Here is a 25,100-nt window from a genome sequence, read left to right as displayed (position 1 = left end):
CGTAGATCATTCATTCTGCCACAGCTACATGACACACCAGTGCAATACAACAACACGATGAACCGACATTCAACAACGTTTGTCGCGGACGCAAAAGGCAGCATGGTTATCTACACACTTCTTTACATAATACAAACAATATTGTCGTAAGTGGTGCCATGGAAAGAAAAATTTAAAATCTTTTCGTACAATACTAAGAAAATGCCCGCACCTCATTTCCCCTAGAGATAACTTGCAATGTATATTTTAATTGGATTACATGCTGGTTTTGGTGTATGTCAACGAAGATGTTCGAGTTAAATCGAAGTGATGAAATACACGATATAATGCGTTCTCATATAATTCAGAGAACAATTATCAATTTTATACCCCTTGAGTGAAAGCAATATTTTAAAACGAATTACGCGGAGACAGCAACGTATTTACCCCTGAATACAGTAGAGTAAATGCTCTTGATGAACTCTAAATATTTTTCAGGTTTTATTGATAAGCGTACGTAAACAAAACACGATAAATTGACCGTTTTGCTGGCGAACAGTTTATGCTATTGCAGACGCACTTCCTGTTCACAGCCTGTCTCTCTTAGGAAACAGCGTCTTGTTTGGAGCTAAATTCAGCATTTTTGGCAAAGTTATCTAAATAATGCTCAGTTCCCTTACTTGCATCCAAATTTGGTGGTTGATATAGCCACTCAATAAAGATATGCTATGCGATCCATGAAAAAATTACATTTTATTACAAATGAAATGACAGCCCTACTCCGTCTAGTTTCATAAAAGAAATAACATACATAATATATCCAAAGTTTTAACTTGATTAAATTGATGCTCACCATCGAAAGCAACAATCTCAAGTCGGTAATAAACTGAATGATGTGAAGTTTTGAATTACTCGTTTGTATATGTTGATTTTTAGGTTAGTGCAAATCCTGTGAAGAGCCGTTAAGATTACGTGAATTTGAAGTTTCGAAAATCAGTCAATACCAACACCAATTATAAATCGATCACTCAATATAAATATTACAGTCCAACTTATAACTTATATGTTGTAGTGTAATATTTATATTGAAAATCCCGCCTGGCAACAATATTGATGAATCTACAACTCTATTTCTCTTTCAACCTTGAAAATTACTATAATTCTATAACTCAAACCGAAAGGAATACCCTATTTTTTAATTAGCTTTGTTTTTTCGTGTGCGTTTTTCCTATTTATCAGTGGTAACACTGTATAGCATGTCTTTGTCCAACGTCAAGCTGTGTTTAGCTGTTTGACTGAAGAATCGGAACTTGTTGACCTCTTGTTGACCTCTTGTATTTCAAACATGCAAATGTTCGGTGTTTTGCCAGTGGCTCAGTGGTTTATACATTATAACGCATGGAATGACAGCTCTAAAAATTATCACTTGATAAAGATCAATAATTACATTAATGAAAATAATTATTATTAAGAAAGAGCTTTACAAAAACGTACAAATTATTTTAAATTGTTCATTAGTAGATAAGATTAAAGTATGCCTTTCTTCCATTCATTATTGAATGGTTAAAACAAAATATTTTCTTGAGTTCTTGCGTTTTACACAAACCTATTTATAATATAAAATGTGCATGATTTATTTCTCTTAGTATAAATCATTTTACGTTGAAGTTGACGAATCTTTAAAGTTTTTCTAACGTTAATGGAACATTTAACACAAAATCTTCGTTCAGCATTTCCATCACACATCCATCTTCTCCTGTCAAGTCTTGCAGGTCAAACAAAAATTCTTCAGGAAGCGTTTCTTGAATGGGTGAATTTAGAATTGGTTGAGTATTTCCACTATCTTCCATACTTTCATTTTCTAATGTATTGTCGTATCTTTCGTTGCCATCTTCTAGCCCATCACAACCATCTTCTTTAACGTTATCCTCTTTTTCAACACAGGATTTTTCACCTTTGTCGGTCATCTTTTTGTAAATGACGATCTAAAGATAATTAGAATAGGAAAAGATGCATAATCTGGACTATTCCACAAAATAGCCAACTTATTACGAATTTTAAACTTCACCACTCTCAGACGGTGAAACTATAGATTTCTAGAAAAATTATCAATGGTAATGTTCTGAAATTTGCAAAGTATATTCTGGATTCATAAGTATTTTATTTTTAAATCACTTGACAATTCTTTCTACATGACGACAGCTACCAAGTTTGCGGGGTTGTATGGTTGTATGACGTACATGACCCACACTGACTACATAGAAATGTAGATAAAATTTAAGATCATAAACAATTATTTTATTTCACCCAGTATAATAATAATAAACTAAAATCATCACGCTTTCTTGCTACCTTACAGTGATTTTGCAAACACGACGTTGTCGTCTAAGACGCCGTGAAAATGGCGTGGCATGCCCTTTTACTTACGGTTCAATCTGCGACGGCAGTCCACTGATATGTGTATTAGACTGGATAACGCATCTCTTGCGAAAATTGAAGCCGGAAGATCGATCATTTGCTATTGGCTTCATGGGGGGTATTGATCCCACTTTACTACACTTTTGTAGTACAAAATCACAGTTTTCGCGTTTTTATTCCTTTTACAAACTTCTGATTAAGGCAAATTTTATGACATGCAGAGGAAAACCGGTAGAGAGTTTTAACCCTGAAGCTCTGTTTTTTTGGCTTTGTAAAGACTGAAAAATAAGATGGCAAGTTGTATTGAAAATTGAAAGTTGAAGGTGACGCGGACAATTTCAGTCAAGCGAGGCATTTTTAGAAGATCAATACTTAAATTACAAATTTATAACAAAGTAAGAACAAAGGTATTCATATCTTCAACATATTCATCAATATTGAAATTGTTCACATAGGAACTGGTTGAAAACTTTGCTTCGCTTAATGACAACAGAGGTACTTTAATTCGCATATTTTGATGATGTACATCTCGTAGAGTTTGATGATACCGTTTTCAACAAACTATTGTTCATTAAAATGTCTTTCTGATTACTTTTCTAGGTCGATTTGTTTTGTTTCATCACTGATATAATAAAGACGTAATTTGAAATTATTATGATATTAGCGATGTGAATAACAAAGTGTTGTTAAATAAGTAAATTTGTAACAATCTTCCATAAACATTGCAGATGAAATTTTGGTAGCAGTAGTAGGATTCTGTAATGTTTCTACATTTTTTGAGAAGCAGCAACATCATATAATCTCCAGTTTGTGTCAAAACAATGCGGGTCGACCTTGTACCATCTCAATTTTCTGCCATTATAAAGCAAAGAAGACAAACGTTTTAGGATTAAATATCTTTGACGGTTGTTCTGTCCCTTTCACAAAAATTTTGCTCGAATCAAAAGTTTGTAGAACAAATAAAAACGCAAAAACTGTGATTTTGTAATATAAAAGTATGGTAAAGTGGGACCGATACCTCCCATGAAGGTCATAATCAGATGAGCCATAATCAGATGAGACACATAACTTTTCTTCAATATGCAAAAGACATTGTTATGATATCACAATGCATAATTAGCTTTAGGAAAAACTAATTTTTGTGGTCAGTTTACATAAATTATTGCCAATGTCACAGGGTCCTAATATTATTGATTTCAATGCATTGGGATGGTGTCATTGTAATTTTCAAATAAACGACTAATGATTGAATATGTCCGTCTTAATACAGCATGGGGTACTTAGGGAAATGGTAACAGGATGATATGAGGATAGTAGAGGCACCAGGGGGATGTCATTTTAGTGATACAATATACTTTTCATAGAAATATAAACCAAACACTTACAGCTTGTTGTAAAACAAATGTTCCTTTCTTGTTCATAATGACTTCTTCAATGACTTTGATAGATGTTTCCAAAGCTTTCAAACCTTCTTCTCGATTCATTGTTGTTGTCATGACAACATAAGTTGGTGGTGAAATGGGATTTATCTTAAAGAAGAAAACAGTTTACAATCAAACAGTGAAATTTTCAAAAGATTATTTGTCCTTGTATTGTATTTAGGCCTGACATAGCTCAAGGTCCGAATTATCGCAAAAAAATTGCTTCGCAACTTTTTTGGAATAAGTTCCTACCGACCCCCGTTCCGATCGACCCCCGATTTAATTTCTTCTCGCAATTTTTACAATGCACATGATTACGCCAATACTTTTTATTAATTTTAAAAACTATAAACTAAACTGCAATATCAACAATGTTTGTAGATGACGCTGACTTTGATTGCCTTTCTGCTGGATACTTTCGTGGTTTTGCACCATTTGGGCGTCTAATCTTTTGCTCTAGCCAATATTGGAGAGCTTCCTCCGCATTGAATTCAGCTAGCGGGCATTCTTCTTCACCAATTCTTAGCTGAGCGTTGAGTCGTTGTTTACTCAAACGATTTCGCAGAGTTGTCTTAATTCTGTTCATTCGGCTAAATAAACGCTCCACCTTGGCATTCGTGAATGGTGTTATGAGCAACAATTCAATTATATGCAGTACATTTTTGCACTCTTTTTGCATTATAACATTTTCCCAGATGCTTTGCCATACATTTACATATTTTCCCTTTTTTTCTGCTCCAACTATGTAGCTTTTGACGTGACACTAGCAGAAGAAATATTCAGTTATCCAACTGTATAATACGAAAGGAAAACAATGCATTTACTATTCAAACCTTCAAACGATTCCATTCTGAGACGACTTTGTCAATGTTGCATCCATTCTGAACAAGTAAAGCCTGGTAAAACTCTTTCAGTTCTAAAATTGCCTTGTCGCCATACCGCTTAAGTGCTTCGTCGTCCTTGGGCCACATTGCAAAGTCCAATATGACTGGCAGATTTTTAAACACCACACTTTCTCGGAACTCTTCAAATCTTCCTTGCACACTTCTAGACACTGCATTAATCCTTTTTTCATAAGTTTTCGTTACTTTCCTCCGGGACGCATTAAACCCTTTTAGCTTTATTCTTTGGTAAGAAACATCTTCAGAAACAGAAAAGGCAATGTTATGACATAAAGTATTACATTAACAAAACACTAATTATAACATTTAAAAGTACCTGCTTCATCTTCATCGTCTTCAAGTTCTTCCACTTGATGCCTGGTAATTTTTTGCCGTTTTGTCAAAGGTTGGTGAGGTTCTACTGTGTGAAAAAACATTTCAAGCGTACGTAAAGTCAGGGACTCATTCATCAATTACTTACAGTCGTCGGACGTTGTGGCTTCGCACTCCTTCAAAAACCGTGTAAAATTAATAAGTTTTTCGGAGTCGTCCTGAACGCATTTATTGATCAATTCTTTTAGTTTGACCATAGTCCACTCAAATTCATTAATGCGCTTCACCGCTTTAACAGGGTCGTGAACTTCCTTTTGGGATCCCAGGCTAAGAACCTAAAAATAAAAGTCACAACTCTTAATTTTGCACCAGATTATATATGTTGTGATGAGACAGCAAATCTGAACATTGAAGCGTTATACTAATTACCTTCAAAGGCCTCAAAATGTCAATGTATACTGTCATCAGCATAGGATACTTTGCATACGTCCATTTTGACAAAACCCTTCAATTCTCTTTTGCTGGCACCGAATCTGTTTGGGACAATGACTCAATGTGTAGCATGTATGCGCCATAATTGGCAACAAAGGTCTCCATGGCTTTCAACTTGTGGGTAATCCATCTCGTTCCAAAGGCTTTGGCTGGCTTTGCTATGCTCTTTTCGAAAATCTCGCTGAATCCCTTCAATTCGCGATAGCGCTTTGCCGACTTTTGGTACAAGTAATACAATTTAGTCAGGAGCTCATCCACTTCGTCAAATTCTGATTAAATGAGTAATGTATATATTACGAACACATTGTTCTGAAATTCAACATCTTAAACAAAAGAAGTGTCTAACTGTTGTGACACCATACCTGTTCCTTTAAATGCGTCTTTAACAGCCAGTTCAAGGCGATGGTTGAAGCAATGAATAGTAAGCAGCCATGGTGAGCCTTTGCGAAGTTTGGCTGAAAGTCCGTTTATGCTACTCAAATTTACCGAAGCTCCATCCACGTTTAGCGCTGCCAGTTGTCTTGGGAAATTGTTCATGTGAAACCGGGAAAAGCAATCCTGTATCATCTTCTTAAGGCCATCTGCACTTGTTGATGTAGGTGATTCAATTGCTAAAAAACTTATTTGAGGGATACCTGTCCATTGAAAAAATAGAAATAACGCATCTAAAGACAAGAATCGAAATAATTCAGTTCAGTGTATTGCATTTACCTTCACTGCTTATAAAAAAGGAGATACAAAACTTCCTGTTCAGAAACGCCTTTGTCAGTGCTGCCGTCGGTCAACAAAGAAAAATAGCGTGTTTTCTTCAATTCAGACATCAGCTTCTGCTTGAGTTTGTCAGCAATTGAATCAGTGATGTTTGCCATAGCACGCTCGTTTCGGAATTTGGAACTGCAAATCATTCCGTTCATTTCGTTTAACGTAATGATGCCCTCACTATCGCTATAGGGTCTTTCTGAAGTGGCTAAATAGTAGGCAGTGTTGAAACGAGTAATCATTACTTTCCTGTCAATCTCTGCCATTTTGATCAAACCTCTTCCAATTGGAGATCGTTCAACAACTTGTGCGCCAAAAGTTTCGCCCAAGGACTTCTGATCAAAAAGACGTTTTGCATGTTGATGTGCTTTACCTTGGACATGTTTTTTCAAGCTATCTAATTTGACAGATGTTGTCCCATCTATCCATGCTTGCGAAAAACCAGCTATTGAAGAAATTGTTGAGGAGAATTCCACACAGACAGAACATTTTAACGCTTCTACTTTTTTCTTATCTGTACTAAGACTTTTGATCAATTTAACGTTTAAATCTCGCTCCCAATTTTCTACAGTCTTTTGCTTCGCCATCGTTAACGTATGCAGTGTGTATTAGTTTGTGACTTTGTCACTTCGCGTTTTCAGATAATATTGAAAATGTTACGTTTCATATTACAATAGATAGCGAAGTTTTTTAAAAAGTTGCGACCATTTTAGGATAAATTCCTGTTAGTCACATTCCTGAGGCATGATGTAATAGCAACGCTTTGAAATTATGCAAATAGTGCAAGAAATTTGATCATTTGATATTTCTTTTGACGTATTTTAAAACTTAGGGAGTGGTCGCAAAGCATAATAAAAACACATCCATCACAGCAATATAAAAAGAGTGCTTTCAGTAAGCTAATTTACATTAAATAACAAGAAATGCGAAATGAGCTTCGCAATTTTACGAAATTTGCTTCGCAATATTTCGCCAAAATCGAAATCACTTCGCAATTTGCGATTTGCGAAACGCTAATTCGGACCTTGTAGCTATTGTAAGATATATTTACATTGCTGTGCACATTTGGGACATCTATAAATAATTAAATCTTGTTTTCGTGAACATCAAAATGTTCATCCTCATTGTGTTTATGTAGCAATATTGCAATTTGATGCATTTCAATGAGAATGATCTGTCATATACAGTGGTGTGAACCAAAGCTTCGTGCTTTTCTTGGTTCTTAAGGTTTGTTTTCCTTGACAACTCATTTATTGACAGTTGTCTTGTTGTACACAATGTTCAGTAGTATATATAATAATCATTCTACAATTGAAATCTTGACATAAACATATTTAAAAGTTAAAATGACATGATGAATATGAGGTATAGCTCTATTGGTTAAGAACAGTTCATGTACGAGGTCAGATGATGTTAATTTTGATTCATAATGGTTTCAAAAAAGCTTGGCTGACTGATAATTATGTTAATAAACACATAACCCAGGCTGTCACATGTTACAATCGTAAACAAAATCTCAGCAAACTTTTGCCATAAATATAAAGCAGTTTTAAAATTCAATCGTTTGTCAAAGAAGATGACTCTGAAGATGACTACCGCTAAGGTTGTCAAAACGTCAGTCAACAACAACAAAAACAGTCCTTCTCAGGACTATACCAACCAGGACGACCTACATTTACTAACATGTATGTAGATGATTTGATGATGGTATGCAAATGATAACAAGGTGTTAAGGGCGTAGTGTATGCACATGAATTAAAGTGATACACAGATTTATTACAAAAAGGTTGAGGATCGGTACTTTTTCTTGACACGAAATTCTTCATGCAAGAGTAAGAGAAAATAAGACAATTTATTTGTAAATAATTGCATTACAATCTAATCTTTGATTTTACAAACAAAGTCAACTTAACAGACAAACAAATACATACATAAAGTAAACATTTATATACTTATCGATATTTTGCACAAACCTTATTACGTCAAGCACAGAATGTATTGGTTCAACTTTTTCTTCGTTCGGTTCTGGTTCTTTCACGTTAACATTTCCAGGTTAAATGCAAATAAACAAATTACTCCCCAAAACGCCAGCAAACATAGTCAGCCATTGTGGTCGTAAATTAAGACACAAATAACGAAATGCCACAGAGAGGATAACCTTTGTTTTACCATAATGAGAGAAAAGCAAAGAAAAAAAATTTCAGTTCATTTTCAATGTTATCAAGTCAGCTTTCATAAATACAAAACCAATTCACAATTTTCACAGTCCCCTGGCCGAGCGCAATGAATAATTATCATTACAAATTATTTATGAAATTCAATATGATAATCAATCAAAAATTAACCACAATTAATGAAAATTATGGTGTTTTTGAAGTTATTGTCTCGTTATACTCAAAAATGTCTTTTTCCTCAAAAAACATTTACCATAATCATTTGGCTTGTCTTAAAATCAATTACCAAGAAATACCTAAAGAGAAAACGGTGAATAGTTCGTTATTAAAACCACTGTTAAAACTGATTACATCAAAAATGATCATTCCAATCAAAGACAACAATGGCGCAAATAAAAAAATGAATATAGTTACAAAAGTTTACGTACAAAGTTTTTAAAAAAGCTACATAAATTGTTTGTCAATTAATTACACAAGGCGGTCAAGGTGTTAGCATACATGTCCTTGAAAGTTTTTGTTTTTGAAACAGAATGTATAATGAAGTGTTTACGTTTAACGTACAAATAAATAAAAGATATAAGGTGAGTGGTTGTTTCTAAATATGAAGGTTCTAATACATTGAGCTAAAGTTGATTTAAAGTTCTCCTGGTATGTAAGGCGAAAAATTGAATTCTTCAATACGGCTCTCTGGTATGGGATAACCTCCAGTACCATTTCCCATTTCCGCTCTCACTTCTCCATGACGATCTTGAAAGTTTTCCTAATCATTGCTTTGGTCGTTTTGTTCATTTTCTGAGCTTCTCGAGTTCTTCGAAGTTTCACCAGGCTTCTTATCCATGGCTATGTTTGTATAAAATCAAGATAAGAAGTCATTATTCACGGAACTTTTCCATACAATACACTACTTTAAAAGTTAAGTGATAATGCTTAAAATTTGATTTCAATTTTACAGACAACCAAAGTATTTCATACACGACCGCGTAGCAAGTATAGGAAAGAAGGATTCTGAGACAAGTGGTGCCTTTAATTTGTTGCATTGCTGCAAATTTCCTTGTGCTATTTGACAACTATTACAAGACGCAAATATAATCAAACATTTTTCTGGCCGAATGAGCGCCTTGTTATATGAAATAAGTATTTTTGCAACATTTCCAAGAATCGTAAAATAAATAAAGCAGCGTAGAAAATGTCATGCATATATGAACATAGCCCCCAACAGAAGTGAGAATAGATTCAAATAGACAATTGAATATTCCTATCCTCTTATGTCGTGAGGGTTTGGGCGCAAAATTTTGGAGTTAAATTTGGGATAATTTTCAACTGTACAAAAAAGGTATGAAACAAGATCAAAGCATGGCAGCTAAAATTAATAAACATTCGATACATTATGCATAAGGTCAAAATTCAGTAATTTAAAAATTTACATGATGTTAAACTGTATTGAACATAACGTCAGAAAAGCCTAAACTAGCTTGTACTGTCCATTAGAAATCCAAACCCCGCAATTTTGTACAAATTCAGTAAGTATACTAATAGTAAACCAAAACATATCTCGTAGCTTTAGCTAAATAAAGACTAACAAAATTTAGCTCGAGTAAAAGTATGTGTTCTCTTGTAAACAAAGTACCTGTTCTTGAGAAACCACAAATAAGAAAAATAGGAATGAAAAATTGCTTTTATTCCTTGAGTAACTCATACACTTGTGGTCTTGTGCAAACTAACAAGGTTATTCCTTGAGTAACTCATACACTTGTGGTCTTGTGCAAACTAACAAGGTTATTCCTTGAGTAACTCATACACTTGTGGTCTTGTGCAAACTAACAAGGTTATTCCTTGAGTAACTCATACACTTATGGTCTTGTGCAAACTAACAAGGTTATTCCTTGAGTAACTCATACACTTGTGGTGTTGTGCAAACTAACAAGGTTATTCCTTGAGTAATCATACACGTTGTGCAAACTAACAAGGTTATTCCTGAAAATCACACTAACAAGGTTATTCCTTGAGTGACTCATACACTTGTAGTCTTGTGCAAACTAACAAGGTATCAAGTATGTGAAGTATATGTGGGAGTCAAGAAGTATATGATGGAAGACACAATTCAGTAGAAAACAGCCAAAAGCGCGCATGATCTATTGTCTAGTGGTGTAAGTGGTCACGGCCAGGTGGTATCGAATAAAATATTCCATCGTATTATATTTTGCATGTGTTTATGCATGGACAACAATGCAAAATCTATATTGTGTTGTTTCTTTTCGCCTTTCAAAGTCAGTTGAGACAACTAAAGACAACATTTTGTTTGAGGAATTAAATACGGGCATCGAGGAGCATTCTGCCTCTGAAATTTTAGGAAAAATTGCTTTACTAAATCACGATGAAGGTGATATTGTTCAACATCCAGCGGCGTCAAGTCAAAGAACAAACTGAAAGATTGTATCGATTTGAATGGTACGAGATGGTTAATAAAATTTAGTATCATTGCAAAAATCTATCATCGGTTATTAGCGAAAAGCTGACAAGCAAGCCCATTGAAAATAACTGCACAATGTCTCATAAATTTCTCCCATCGTCGACCCAAACAAGATGAAGGATACCTGTTACGTATGCGGAAGGTTTTGTCAACAACATCACGACAAAGTAGACTTTCAAGCTAAAATTTTGTTGCTTTTTGTTAAAGGTAGCGTATCTATATCTATGTAATCTGAAAATAAAGTTATTTAGTTTCATTAGAATGAAGCAAATGCTGATGTTCAATGTGCGATAGGCTTTGGTAAAGTTGGCAAAGATGCTTACATAGACTTCGGTCAAGCATATGTTGTAGTTGCTTCTCACTGCAGCTTTTTGTCGTGTCAAATTACTGGATACTTTTCTATTTAATTTTATCAACAATATTTGTCTGAATCATTTAATACATGGGAATATGCATGCTTCACTGAATTCGACTTAATGTTTCATGAAATAACTCGATGTTTGTAATAGTTCAATTTCAAAGACTCGTGAAATAAAGCAATTTCATTTTGTATGACAGTAATCAATCTTCAGTTATAATCAGGGCAAATAGTGATTTTTCTTGTATTGTCTGATTGCTATTGATTTGTATCTACAGCAGCCTTCTAAACAGGATGTTTCAAACTTTGATAAATTTTGCCATGGTTTTGGAACTACCATTTGGCACATTACACTTTAGTTGTACTGAGCATATGTAAGGTTTATGAAGGAAAGTCATGATGCTATGTAATAGGACGACTGCGTGTTAGCAAAAGCCATCTTAACACAAAATTACATAATTATTTGCACATTTAACATCAGTATGTGCTTGTTTCAAATGCACATAAAGAACTTTATTTTCATATTTAATGAACGTAGAAACACAGTCCAAAACGAAAAGCAAATAATTTTTAACAAGAAACCTTCCACAACGACAAGCGTAATTTCGTCCAATTTTATAAGACACAGTGCTACAGCCAATTATAGCTTTTGCAATGTTATAATTATTACTGGTACAATTCAAATTATCACAATCTCTTAGTTTGTTCTTTGCCACAAGTTGTTGAACAACGTCAGTTTTTCGAAATTTTCAGATGTAGGTGACTCCTGAACCTTTGTATTCAAAAGAACTGTCGTCTTAAATCGTCTTGATTGACTTGAAAAAGCAACAAGAAAAGATCACCGACTTTCGCTTAGGCACGGTTCAAACGTTGTGCTTTTCATGTGCCGAACCTAATTCATATTTGGTACGACAAAGAACGACGTGGCTCGACGTCGATTTCAACGTCGAACGAACTTAATTTGTCGAACTTAATTGTTTATAGTAAGCCTTCGGTTGCTTTAGGTCCTGAAGTGATAATTATTGAATACATGTAATACATTCATAGTGATTTACACACATCATATGACTTTTTGTTAAGTTTTTGGAAGTTTATTCAGTGTTTTTATTTTATCATATGTTCAAAAATGACGAAAACAGAACACCAAATCAGAACGGAAACTAGCTGAAGAATTTTTTTGATTCGTAGCATGTTTGAGCGAGCAAAGAGTCGGAGGAAAATGGTAGAGTCAACATAGACTGTCCTTTGCCGCAGATGTGTTTGACTGAAATGAACGCTAAATGGCGCCAATTATCACTAAACACGTGATGTGTAAAACTCGCCCTAGTTTTCTCGGGCAAAATGTATTAAGTTCGGCACATGATAAGTTCGACGTTTGAATCGGACCGAACTTTCTTATTTACTTCCGTGACTGATAACTTATTGAGTTAGTGTGCGCATGATCAGCAGAGGCACCAGTGCGCTAATTTGGTCGTGCTATGTAAATTTAAGACCATTATCATTATTCATTTCTTTAGAAATCTATTGTTTTTACAGTTATTGAAAAAATTACATTGCACGATCAAAGTATGCGGGGGCAGGCCCGCATCATTAGCATTTCTTCACAAGGAACAAGATGTCATCTCGTGTGTCATAGAGGGAGGTTTTTCTTCATTTCGGAGGCAGCACTTTTCACACAATTTAATTTACTATAAATTTAGGGGTCGCACGACCCTTAGGTACGTATAAACTGATACTGTTCATGATGTTGTTTGTAATATGCATATAAAAGTGAACTTGGAAACTTCATAGCTCCATTCGCATCAACAGCACCCTTTTGACATCATTAAACTTACTGTAAATTTAGGGTCGCACGACGCTTTTCGTACGGGTTATTTACAAGATAGTTTGTGAAAATTCATTAAATGTTTCAATATTTTTTAGCAGATGAAAAATACCTCAATGTCAATTATTGCATACAAAGTTTCTGCTAGGGATATGGGTACATCGTATAAGAAATACATCTCAGGCACGACAGCTACATTCGATTGAAATTTACTTTCAACCTGAGTCAAATAAAATAGACAAGCTTTCTTACCTCTTACAGTCACAGCAACCTCTCTTCTGAAGTAGAAATCTCAACCTGACAACATGAAGATGCGAAGGTGAGAGTTTCATCGATTTACGTCACAGAATGGTGGGCGTCAATGTGTAGCTACATAATTATGATCAGAATCAGAATTTTCTTTGGGTGGTGAAATCACAAGGTTTTGATTGGTTCTTGTAAATGTTTATAAACTGCGTCGAGCTCATGACATCGTCAGATATCACTTACACTTTGACTTTCGTGATGGAAACATCTCCCAAGAGTCAAAACAAGCTCTGAACAGAAGCGGCATGAAATACATCAGATGAAAACGAAACAACACTATTTCATAAAACTAGTAATGTTTATTTTTATTGTTGCTTTGTCCATTTGCAATGTCGATAAAATCATAAAGGTTCTATCGTTTTGTGAACTTTTGTAATTTTACAGCGAACATCTTAATACACTTCCGTGTTTGAAATTTCAAATATTCTCAGTTTCATTTGATGATATATAAAGTTAGAAAGTAGCTATAGAAATTTTCAACGAACTTCACAGACTGTATAAGTTCTGATACACAAAAAAGGCGAACGTCGAGATTAAGTCAAGATGAAATTTAACTTCCATTTCAACGACTACACATTTACAACAATTTCGCGAAGGTCCAATTCATCTCAAGTTAAATATTTGAGGCTGTATTTTAACCATACTGGACCTTAAATAAATTTTCTCTCGAAATACTGACCATGAAACATTTATTTCTAATAGTCACATGAAAGATCGATATCTGTGTTGGGTTTTAACCGCAGGGTCATGTATAATAAAAAATAAAACACAGTAACTTTTAAAACAAACCACAATCATTTATGCTTCACCTTGTTATTCTTCATCATCAGGATTATCATCATCACCATCAACTTCTGCATTTTGACGTTCAAGTTTTTCCAGTTCCTTTGCAAAGTCTGCTTCATCCATATTTGTGACAACCTTTGGCTAAACAGATAACAATGATTATCAATGATAGAAATTCATAGCTTAAATTTATCATTTGAAATCAACAAATTTCTTGTATGAATGCAAAGGCATGGCAATAGGATTTACAAGTACATTTCAACCCCTAATCTTGATTGCCATGTATCTGACATAATGAGAAGAACTGACAAAATAAACACAAAAGTAGATTGCTAAGCTCTTGGTCAGTAATGATCAAGGTTAAAAATCTGTGGGTAAAGTGAAGGTTTGAATCAACAATCGACTTGTAATGTGCCAATTTATCGCACACTAATCGACAGAGCATACAAACTTAACAATACGAACAAACAATGGCTTTTAACGAGACATAAAAAAACATCACATCCACTCTTTTACGAAACTCTTTCCCACTACACTTTATTAACAGAACCGTAAAACGATATCTCGACAACAAACAAAGCAACAACCTCAAACTAGACACCGAAACTCCTGACACGACGATCACAACCAACACAAATGAAAATTCCAAAATAACAACTCTATACTTCAAACTACCATACATCGGACATTACTCACGACACACACAACGCAGACTTACAAACATTATGAAACGCTTCTGTACAGATATTAACATTCGACTAATTTTCACATCATTCAAAATCAAAAACCTTTTCTCATTCAAAGACCCCATCCCTGTGATTCAATTAAATTTATGGTGGTATATGAATTCAATTGCGCGGGATGTAATTCCCGATACATTGGCGAAACTTCGCGCCATTTATCCACCAGAATCAGGGAACATACCACAACAGACAAAAACTCTCATATCTACCGACACCTTCTTAAATCTCACTCATGTAAAACCAATTATTCACCCTCTTGCTTCAAAATCATCCACATTGCCGACACCTCATTCTCCCTTAAAATCAAAGAAGCACTCCACATTAACAAAACTAACCCTGACCTCAATGTTCAAGTTTTAAATTCAATACAATATTTATTTTATAATACGCTCGGACGCTCCTCGTTAATTTATCTTATTTCCTTATTGTTGTTGTAATTTATGTATCATATTACATTTATATAAACCTTGTATTATTTATTATTTCACTTATACTGAAGATGGCATCATGAGATGTTGAAACATGTCTATTTTAAAAAACTCGTCATGTATATTAAATGCGCATTAGAAATAGTGCTTCTACGAAATTATCAATACAAATTTTTTAACTTTGTTTGATTTTTGAATTTTTACACTCATTACTTCATGTCATTTTCATGTTTCAATTCTCGCAGATAAATATTGTTAATGTTAACAGGGTCATTATATTTTTGATTTTAAAGGACAGGGATGGTGTCATTGTAATTTACAAATAAACAACTGATGATGACGTCATACTTGAACTTTGATAATGTCCCATTTTTAATACAGCATGGGGTACTTAGGGAAATTGTAACAGGATGATATGAGGACAGTAGAGGCACCAGGGGGATGTCATTTTAGTGATACAATATACTTTTCATAGAAATATAAACCAAACACTTACAGCTTGTTGTAAAACAAATGTTCCTTTCTTGTTCATAATGACTTCTTCAATGGCTTTGATAGATGTTTCCAAAGCTTTCAAACCTTCTTCTCGATTCATTGTTGTTGTCATGACAACATAGGTAGGTGGTGAAATGGGATTTATCTTAAAGAAGAAAACAGTTTACAATCAAACAGTGAAATTTTCAAAAGATTATTTATCATTGTATGGTATTTAGGCCTGGCACAGCTATTGTAAGATATAATTACATTGCTGTGCACATTTGGAACATTTATAAATAATTAAATTTTGTTTTCGTGAACGTCAAAATGTTCATCCTCATTGTGTTTATGTAGCAATATTACAATTTGATGCATTTCAATGAGAATGATGTCATTTACAGTGGTGTAAAACAAAGCTTCATGCTATTCTTGGTTCTTAAGGTTCATTTTCCTTGACAACTCATTTATTGACAGTTGTCTTGTTGTACACAATGTTCAGTAGTATATATAATAATCATTCTACAATTGAAATCTTGACATAAACATACTTAAAAGTTAAAATGACATGATGAATATGAGGTATAGTTCTATTGGTTAAGAACAGTTTATGTACGACGTCAGATGATGTTAATGTTGATTCATAATGGTTTCAAAAAAGCTTGGCTGACTGATAATTATGCTAATAAACACATAACCCAGGCTGTCACATGTTACAATCGTAAACAAAATCTCAGCAAACTTTTGTCAGAAATATAAAGCAGTTTTAAAATTCAAAAGGAGTAAAGATCTTTTTATAAAGTCTAAAGATGCTCAATGATTACAGTACAATAGAACTTACCTAAATGAAGTCATAATATTAAACGTCGCTCGATTTTGAAATAGAAATACAAACAATTCGTTATGTTGATGATGGCACAAAATATGTACAAAGATATAACGCAGATTTTTTAATCAGTAGCATTTTTCATTGAAAACTTTTCAAGAACCTCAAACGATAATACTTTAAATACAGACAAACAAGTTTACAGCTTGAGTTTTCATGACTGACTTTACCGATTCTCGGAAACATCCGGTGGAACTATCGGTATTCGCCGATTATTATTCGATGTCTAACGTAAAAATGGTCGTGACGTATTCAGTGACGTAATCAGTTTTCCGGCCTTTAGATGTGGGAAATTAGGGATTTCATCTTTTTATGTAAATGAGGGCATAAGAGCGCAACAAGATATGATAATAAGAATTTAATTTTTCACAAAAAGAAAATACAACATCGAAAAGTACATTTGTTCTAATTAGTTAATATTTCAATTATTATTATGTTCACAGCGGACTTGTACAAATTACAGATATTTATAGTTCATCAGGAATTGAAGGAAAATTTAAATCATACAATTCAATAAGAAGTTCCAAATATAAAAGTACGAGTAAAAACATTAAATATTCTGCTCCAGGTTCCATCCCTTGATCCTCTGCAACGCTGGCGATTTACCTCTTGCCCGTATTTGATTAAAGTTAGCTCTGGATTTTTTCACCGTTTTCGCTCCTTTCCTTATTTTTGTATTACGCGTTTTTATTCCTTTTATAAACTTCTGATTAAGGCAGAATTTTTATGACATGTAGAGGAAAACCGGTAGAGAGTTTTAACCCTGAAGCTCTGTTTTTTTGGCTTTGTAACGACTGAAAAATAAGATGGCAAGTTGTATTGAAATTTGAAAGTTGAAGGTGAAGAGGACATTTTCAGCCGTGCGAGGCATTTTTAGAAGATGAATACTTAAATTACAAATTTACAACAACATAAGAACAAAGGTATTCATATCTTCAACATATTCATCGATATTGAAGTTGTTCACACAGGAGCTGGTTGAAAACTTGGCTTCGCTTAATGACAACAGAGGTACTTTAATTCGCATATTTTGATGATGTACATCTCGTAGAGTTTGTACATCAAACTCAGGATACCGTTCATGAAAATGTCCTTCTGTTTATTTTTCTATGTCTATGTTTCATACTATCATACTTTCACGACCTGAACGATCTACATTTACAAACATGTAACGATACTCCCGGGTTCAAACCATTTACTTTATTTGAGCAAGTTCTACAAAAGGTTTGCTAAATCACAAATACTTTAAGACGTGGTGGCATATGACACCATATAATTGTTGGTGTTAATGGATGTGTTGATGTTGTGCAGGTTGGCAACAAATCGAACAGAATACAAAAAACATTCTTTAAGCTCCAGTTAACATGACTTAATTGGTTATTGGCTGAGTTCTAACTTTCATGTCAACTGCAACATATACATGTAAAGATGAATAATTTAAACGAAGCAATTGCTTTGCTACCGCTTGCCTTTAGCATGCAAATTTTTGTAAAATGAACTTTGGAAAACTGCTCGTCCAATTATTCCTAATTTAATTTTTGATGATAAAAATTAATGAACATTCGATGATACATTATGCATAAGGTTTATGCCAGGTGGTATCGAATATAATATTCCATCGTATTATATTTTGCATGTGTTTATGCATGGACAACAATGCAAAATCTATATTGTGCTGTTTCTTGCCGCCTTTCAAAGTCAGTTTAGACAACTAAAGACGACATTTTGTTTGAGGAATTAAATACGGGCATTCAGTAGCATTCTGCCTATGAAATTTTAGGAAAAATTGCTTTATTAAATCGCAATGAAGGTGATATCATCCAGCGGCGTCAAGTCAAAGAACAAACTGAAAGATTGTATCGACTTAAATGGTACGATATGGTTAATAAAATTTAGTATCATTGCAAAAATCTATCATCGGTTATAAGCGAAAAGCTGACAGACAAGCCCCTTGAAAATAACTGCACTATGTCTCACAAATTTCTCCCATCGTCGACCCAAACAAGATGAAGGATACCGGTTACTTATGCGGAAGGTTTTGTCAACAACATCACGACAAAGAAGACTTTCAAGCTAAAATTTTGTTGCTTTTTGTTAAAGGTAGCGTATCTACGTCCATGTAATCTGAAAATAAAGTTGTTTAGTTGCATTTGAATGAAGCAAATGCTGATGTTCAACATCCAACGGCTTCAAGTCGAAGTATAAACTGAAAGATTGTATCGATTTGGATTTTACGAGATGGTTAGTAAAACTTAGTATTATTGCAAAATCTGTCATCAGTCACTAACGAAAAGCTGACAAGCAAGCTCATTGAAAATAACTTCACTGTGTCTCACAAATTTCTCCCAACGTCGATCGATACATTGAGAAAGAATTACCGGTTACTTATGCCGTATGCGGAAGGTTTTGTCAACAACATCAGGACAAAGTAAGCTTTCAAGCTAAAATTTTGTTGCTTTTTGTTTATGGTTACGTATCTACGTCCATGTAATCTGAAAATAAAGTTATTTAGTTGCATTAGAATGAAGCAAATGCTGACGTTCAATGTGCGATAGGCTTTGTTAAAGTAGGCAAAGATGCTTGCATAGACTGCGGTCAAGCATAAGTTGTAGTTGCTTCTCACTGCAACTTTTTGCTGTGTCAAAATACTGGATACTTTTCTATTAAAATTTTTTCATAAATATTTGTCTGAATCATCTAATACATGGGAACATGCATGTTTCACTGAATTCGACTTAATGTTTCATGGAATAACTCGATGTTTGTAATAGTTCAATTTCAAAGTCTCGTGGAATAAAACAATTTCATTTTGTATGACAGTAATCTACCTTCAGTTATAATCAGGGCAAATAGTGATTTTTCTTATATTGTCTAATTGCTATTGATTTGTATTTACAGCAGCCTTCTAAAAAGGATGTTTCAAACTTTGATAACTTTTGCCATGGTTTTGGAACTACCATTTGGCACATTACACTTTAGTTGTACTGAGCATAAGTAAGGTTTATGAAGGAAAGTCATGATGCTATGTAATAGGACGACTGCGTGTTAGCAAAAGCCATCTTAACACAAAATTACATAATTGTTTGCACATTTAACATCGGCATTTGCTTGTTTCAAATGCACATAAAGAACTTTATTTTCAGATTTAGGGCCTGTTTATATGGAGCTGAGTTACCCGGCTGAGCGAGTTACTCGCCAGTTGCTTTGACGAACTACAACCTACTTTTTACTTGAAATAATGAAATTAAATTATATAAATCAACAATATACAATTGGTTTTAAGGAATTTTGCGCATCATAAACTGAAACAACGTCTTTGCTCATGCAAAATATTGGAAAACTTACAATATTCAACGTGATAAAGTTTAATTGATCATCACCAACCTTTTCTCACGCATTAGGTGACATAAACAAGAATCGTTCTTATATCGTTTGTGGCCTACATTTGTGGCCTACATGGACTTTTGCGCCAATTTGTGGCCTACCCGCCAATTTGCGGCCTACTTGGACTTTTTGAACGTCCTTGACAAAAATGCTGCTTTAGACAATAGTAAAGCTAAATACGATAAAATATTGTTTCTTAATAATAGAAAATACATGATGTTAAAAAAATGACACTAACGTGGACAGTATAGGAAGCATAAGATTATTGGAATAAAGCAATACTACAACTACAGAGAGTCAAGGAACAAATGAAAATTCTAAGGGTTGCTTTGACGAGCTACAACCTATTTTTTACTTAAAATAATGAAATTAAATTATATAAATGAACAATATACAATTGGTTTTACGGAATTTCGTGCATCATAAACTGAAACAACGTCTTTGCTCATGCAAAATACTGGAAAACTTACAATATTCGACGTGATAAAGTTTAATTGATCATCACCAACCTTTTCTCACATAAAATATAGAATACTTGAAATTCTGAAACATAAGCTGTTTTCTTTAACTATATACAAAAGATTCGTCCAAAACAGTAAAGATTGCTTGAACAAAGTAAGAGAGCCAGACATGAAATATCTGTTGGTGAACCAACGGAAAATCAACAGTATTATATCACAATCAAATTACCAAGTTCCTTAGAAAATGCTTAAAACTTCCTCAAATTTCCATTAAATTCCTTAAATTTGTAAATATAACTACAAGGCGTGATCACATGGGCTCAAAAAGTGATTTTTCATGTTTCTTCCTCCTTTTTGGCTGTTTTCAAGTTTTTCAATGTTGTATTTGTAAAGAAACATTAAATATTATTAGGCGTATATTAATTAAAGTATAAAAACATCCTTAAAAATATCTTTAAAAACCTTTAGAAAATCCTATTTTTAAGGATAATTCCATAAAAATGAGAGCTTGTCAGTGGAAGACCTCTGGTGCATCATGGGTATTTCTAAGGGATTCCCCTAGAATCCTTTCTTTCCCTTTAAGTCCCAGTGTCAGATATATCGGACACCACGTGCTAGCGCTTCTTTTGCCGAGCTAACTCATAAACAAAAGCCGGACATGCGCTTTAAAGTACACCATTCGATTAAGGAGGTGTTTGCGAGCATTTTGATGTATAGTTTGTCTACGAAACTAGTTTTGAGCGATTTTTTGTGAAGTTTTTAATCTTGCCCTTTAAATTTTGTTTTGGCAAGACATAAACAATGGCGGATAAACCCAACAGCATGACATTGAACGAAGTTGTAGACGTCCTAGAGCAAGATTATGGTATTTCTTATGATGGAGTGCGCTCGGATATTGATTGCGAGCTTTCTGCCTTTTCGAAACCTGATGTTGAAGGTCTGTCTTCTTCTGTGCAAGATGAACAAGTAGAAATCCTCATTAACGTACATGATCTCGACCTAATTGAAACTGATGAGGAAGAGGAAACGGTCGCTTAGTCTGGCAAAATAGTGGCATACAACTTTTCAAACACTAAATGGTCGAACGATGAATACGAGGGAGAAATACGACGTGGTGCTTTTACACAAGATGTTGGCCCTGCTACTATTCTTCCAGAAGGATTGCCTTCGGAAGGGCAATCTGTCTTTCGATTCAAAAGACCCATTACTGCGGTAACATGGATGGACAACCGTGTTGTGAATATGGTTTCATCTCAAGCAATACAATCTGATACTGCTACAATTCCAGTAAATGATTTTTCATGTTTCTTCCTCCTTTTTGGCTGTTTTCAAGTTTTTCAATGTTGTATTTGTAAAGAAACATTAAATATTATTAGGCGTATATTAATTAAAGTATAAAAACATCCTTAAAAATATCTTTAAAACCTTTAGAAAATCCTATTTTTAAAGATAATTCCGTAAAAGTGAGAGCTTGTCATTGCAAGACCTCTGGTGCATCATGGGCATTTCTAAGGGATTCCCCTAAAATCCTTTAAGGATTCTTATTACAAATATTAAAGCCCAGCAAAGTGCTTTTAAAAGAGCCATTCAATACAAGAGTACTGAATACTAAAAGCACTTTGCCGAATACCTCAGCAAAGTGCTTTTAAGTTAACATGAAATTTAAACTCAGGCTCAGACAATGGAAAGCGACAGACAGACTATAGCATGGACAGTCATAATTCATAACCAATTTTAAAAAGATATTTTGAATCTTGGATCAATTATGATTCAAGTGACTTTTAACTTAAAAAGTTCAATGAAAATTTTCGCCGTAGGAATTTGTTAGCAATATGAAATTTAATGATCTCCTTTCTAAATATGCTTTCATTTCAACGACTTGGCATTTATAGAAAATAATTGATGTTTGTAATGTATAGGGTTTGAACGGAGTTTGAAGTTAAACTAATTGTTGTTCAATGCAACCGCAGGTCGTGAATGATAAAAATAAAACACAGCAAGTTTTAAAACAAACCACAATCATTTATGCTTCACCTTGTTATTCTTCATCATCAGGATTATCATCATCACCATCAAATTCTGCATTTTGAAGTTCAAGTTTTTCCAGTTCCTTTGCAAAGTCTGCTTCGTCCATATCTGTGACAACCTTTGGCTTAACAGATAAAAATGATAATCAATGATAGAAATTTATAGCTTAAATTTATCATTTAAAATTAACAAATTTCTTGCATGAATGCAAAGGCATGGCAATAGGATTTACAAGTACATTTCAACCCCTAATCTTGATTGCCATGTATCTGACATAATGAGAAGAACTGACAAAATAAACACAAAAGTAGATTGCTAAGCTCTTGGTCAGTAATGATCAAGGTTAAAAATCTGTGGGTAAAGTGAAGGTTTGAGTCAACAATCGACTTGTAATGTGCCAATTTATCGCACACTAATCGACAGAGCATACAAACTTAACAATACTAACAATGGCTTTTAACGAGACATAAAAAAACATCACATCCACTTTTTTACGAAACTCTTTCCCACTACACTTTATTAAAAGAACCGTAAAACGATATCTCGACAACAAACATAGCAACAACCTCAAACTAGACACCGAAACTACTGACACGAAGATCACAACCAACACAAATGAAAATTCCAAAATAACAACTCTATACTTCAAACTACCATACATCAGACATTACTCACGACACACAAAACGCAGACTTACAAACATTATGAAACTCGGCTCCATATAAACAGGCCCTTAGTGACTGAATTGTAGATACAGTTTGCTATACGGTCACGTGATATTTTGATATTATTCTGCGAATGCACGCGAGACTAACCCAGTCTATGCCCCCAATTAAGTTACATTGCACGCGAGCACGTACTAACTAGTAAAAGAAATTGAAAAAGTCTTTAAAAGTTTTCTTAAAATGATTGTAATAGGAAAGATCATGAAAGATTTAAAACATCTAAACCCGTTACTGCATGGATTTCCAACTCGGCGTTTTTATAGCGGCGAAACTCCACGGGTTTTGATAAATTTAATACTTAACACCTGAATTGGAATGTTTACAAGTAAAGAAATTCTTAACATTCCGTATTCTGTGACGAAATTGCAAAATTTTAATAATTACATGCAAAATTGAACTGGATGCGAAAATTCAAATAGAAATTGCTTGATATTGAAGATGCTGGCAATCGGTATCCAGCGGCGCGGTGTGCCTTATTTGACAATGTACGACGTACGATCAAATATTCTGTCTTGGTTTAACACAAACTAAGTCACTTTGCTATCAACCACTTTTCAAGATTTTTTAAGTCAGAGTTTGCTTTCGTTTCTAGTACAACTATATCATTATTTGAAGCAGTTAAGCAGTTATTACGCGTTAGATAGTTTGAAAATCTGACATTTATTCATAATTTTTTTTGAGCAATTTAAATTTATCAGAAATTATAACCCAACTTAAGCTCAATGGCAAATAAACAAGAAATTTCAAACATTCTGTATGATACACCATGTATAATAATAATAAACTTAAATTATTAGTGAGATGATTTAACGATGGTGGAGCAAAACGTGAAAGTTATAAACGACACTGAAATTAGTAAAACGTAAATCGTAACTCTCACACCAACCTCTTTTACTGAATCCAAGTTAGCCGCGAAGGTAAAAATTTACAAATCAAGTTGAAAGTCTCGTTTGCACGCTTTGAAAATTGAAATTGGTTTGAGATAATAAGAATCACCTCTGTGTTGGTCGTTCGACGTCTTCATTCGTTTGCAGGGTACGCTGATTCTGTCCTTGGCATAGATGTGTCGGAAGTGTACAACAGTTTCCCCCAACCAACCAATCAAAATCTCGAGGAATTATCAACCAATCAAAATCCTAAAAAGGAGTCGAACGCATGATGTCATAAAACTTTCATTAACATCTTGACTTTTGTGAAGAAAACATCTCTCAAGTGAGACTCAAATGTACGAAACGAAATACATATACGATACGATACGATACATCATTGTTTCATAAAACTAGCCATATTTTCCTTTATGTTATTGCTTTCTTCATTCGCAATGTCGACATAATCAGAATGGAGTTTGAAGTTAAACAAATTGCTGTTCAAGACAACTGCAGGTAGTGTATGATAAAAATAAAACACAGCAAGTTTTAAAACAAACCACAATCATTAATGCTTCATCTTGTTTTTCTTCATCATCAGGATTATCATCATCACCATCAACTTCTGCATTTTGATGTTCAAGTTTTTCCAATTCCTTTGCAAAGTCTGCTTCATCCATATCTGAGAGAACCTTTGGCTGAACAGATAACAATGATAATCAATGGTAGAAATTTATAGCTTAAATTTATCATTTGAAATCAACAAATTTCTTGCATAAATTCAAAGGCATGGCAATAGGATTTACAAGTACATTTCAACCTCTAACCTTGATTGGCATGTATCTGACATAATGAGAAGAACTGACAAAATAAACACAAAAGTAGATTGCGAAGCTCTTGGTC

At 34.0% G+C, this 25,100-nt stretch overlaps 1 protein-coding gene and 1 long non-coding RNA gene across 4 annotated transcripts; one reads left to right on the top strand and one right to left on the bottom strand.

The window, feature by feature from the left end:
- Window positions 1-1,422: 1,422 nt before the first annotated feature.
- Window positions 1,423-16,884, bottom strand: LOC124453832. Of its 2 annotated transcripts, XR_006951609.1 has the most exons (7): window positions 16,689-16,872; window positions 15,870-16,013; window positions 14,226-14,343; window positions 13,600-13,646; window positions 13,363-13,479; window positions 8,257-9,297; window positions 3,369-3,926 (listed from the first exon to the last, which is right to left on the bottom strand). XR_006951609.1 is itself a non-coding variant. In XM_047004958.1 (4 exons), exons 2-4 carry the CDS (start codon window positions 15,978-15,980, stop codon window positions 1,659-1,661), a joined length of 561 nt encoding a protein of 186 aa, XP_046860914.1. In that variant the 5' UTR covers window positions 15,981-16,013; window positions 16,689-16,884; the 3' UTR covers window positions 1,423-1,658. The 2 variants fall into 2 exon arrangements, 1 of the variants encoding a protein (XP_046860914.1); XM_047004958.1 differs by lacking the exons at window positions 8,257-9,297; window positions 13,363-13,479; window positions 13,600-13,646; window positions 14,226-14,343 and adding an exon at window positions 1,423-1,964 and having other exon boundaries at window positions 3,783-3,926; window positions 16,689-16,884.
- A 1,499-nt stretch (window positions 16,885-18,383) lies between these two features.
- LOC124456507 lies at window positions 18,384-24,330 on the top strand. Of its 2 annotated transcripts, none has more exons than XR_006952538.1 (3): window positions 18,384-18,604; window positions 18,834-18,974; window positions 24,129-24,330. It is a non-coding gene; the product is annotated as an uncharacterized LOC124456507 (long non-coding RNA). The 2 variants fall into 2 exon arrangements; XR_006952504.1 differs by having other exon boundaries at window positions 18,834-19,161.
- Window positions 24,331-25,100: the final 770 nt, after the last annotated feature.

This window comes from Xenia sp. Carnegie-2017, unplaced genomic scaffold (assembly GCF_021976095.1).
Source record: "Xenia sp. Carnegie-2017 unplaced genomic scaffold, XeniaSp_v1 HiC_scaffold_1, whole genome shotgun sequence".
NCBI classification, from domain to species: Eukaryota; Metazoa; Cnidaria; class Anthozoa; order Malacalcyonacea; family Xeniidae; genus Xenia; species Xenia sp. Carnegie-2017.
The sequence above is the reverse complement of the archived record's forward strand: the minus strand, read 5'-3'. Positions and strand labels throughout refer to the sequence as shown.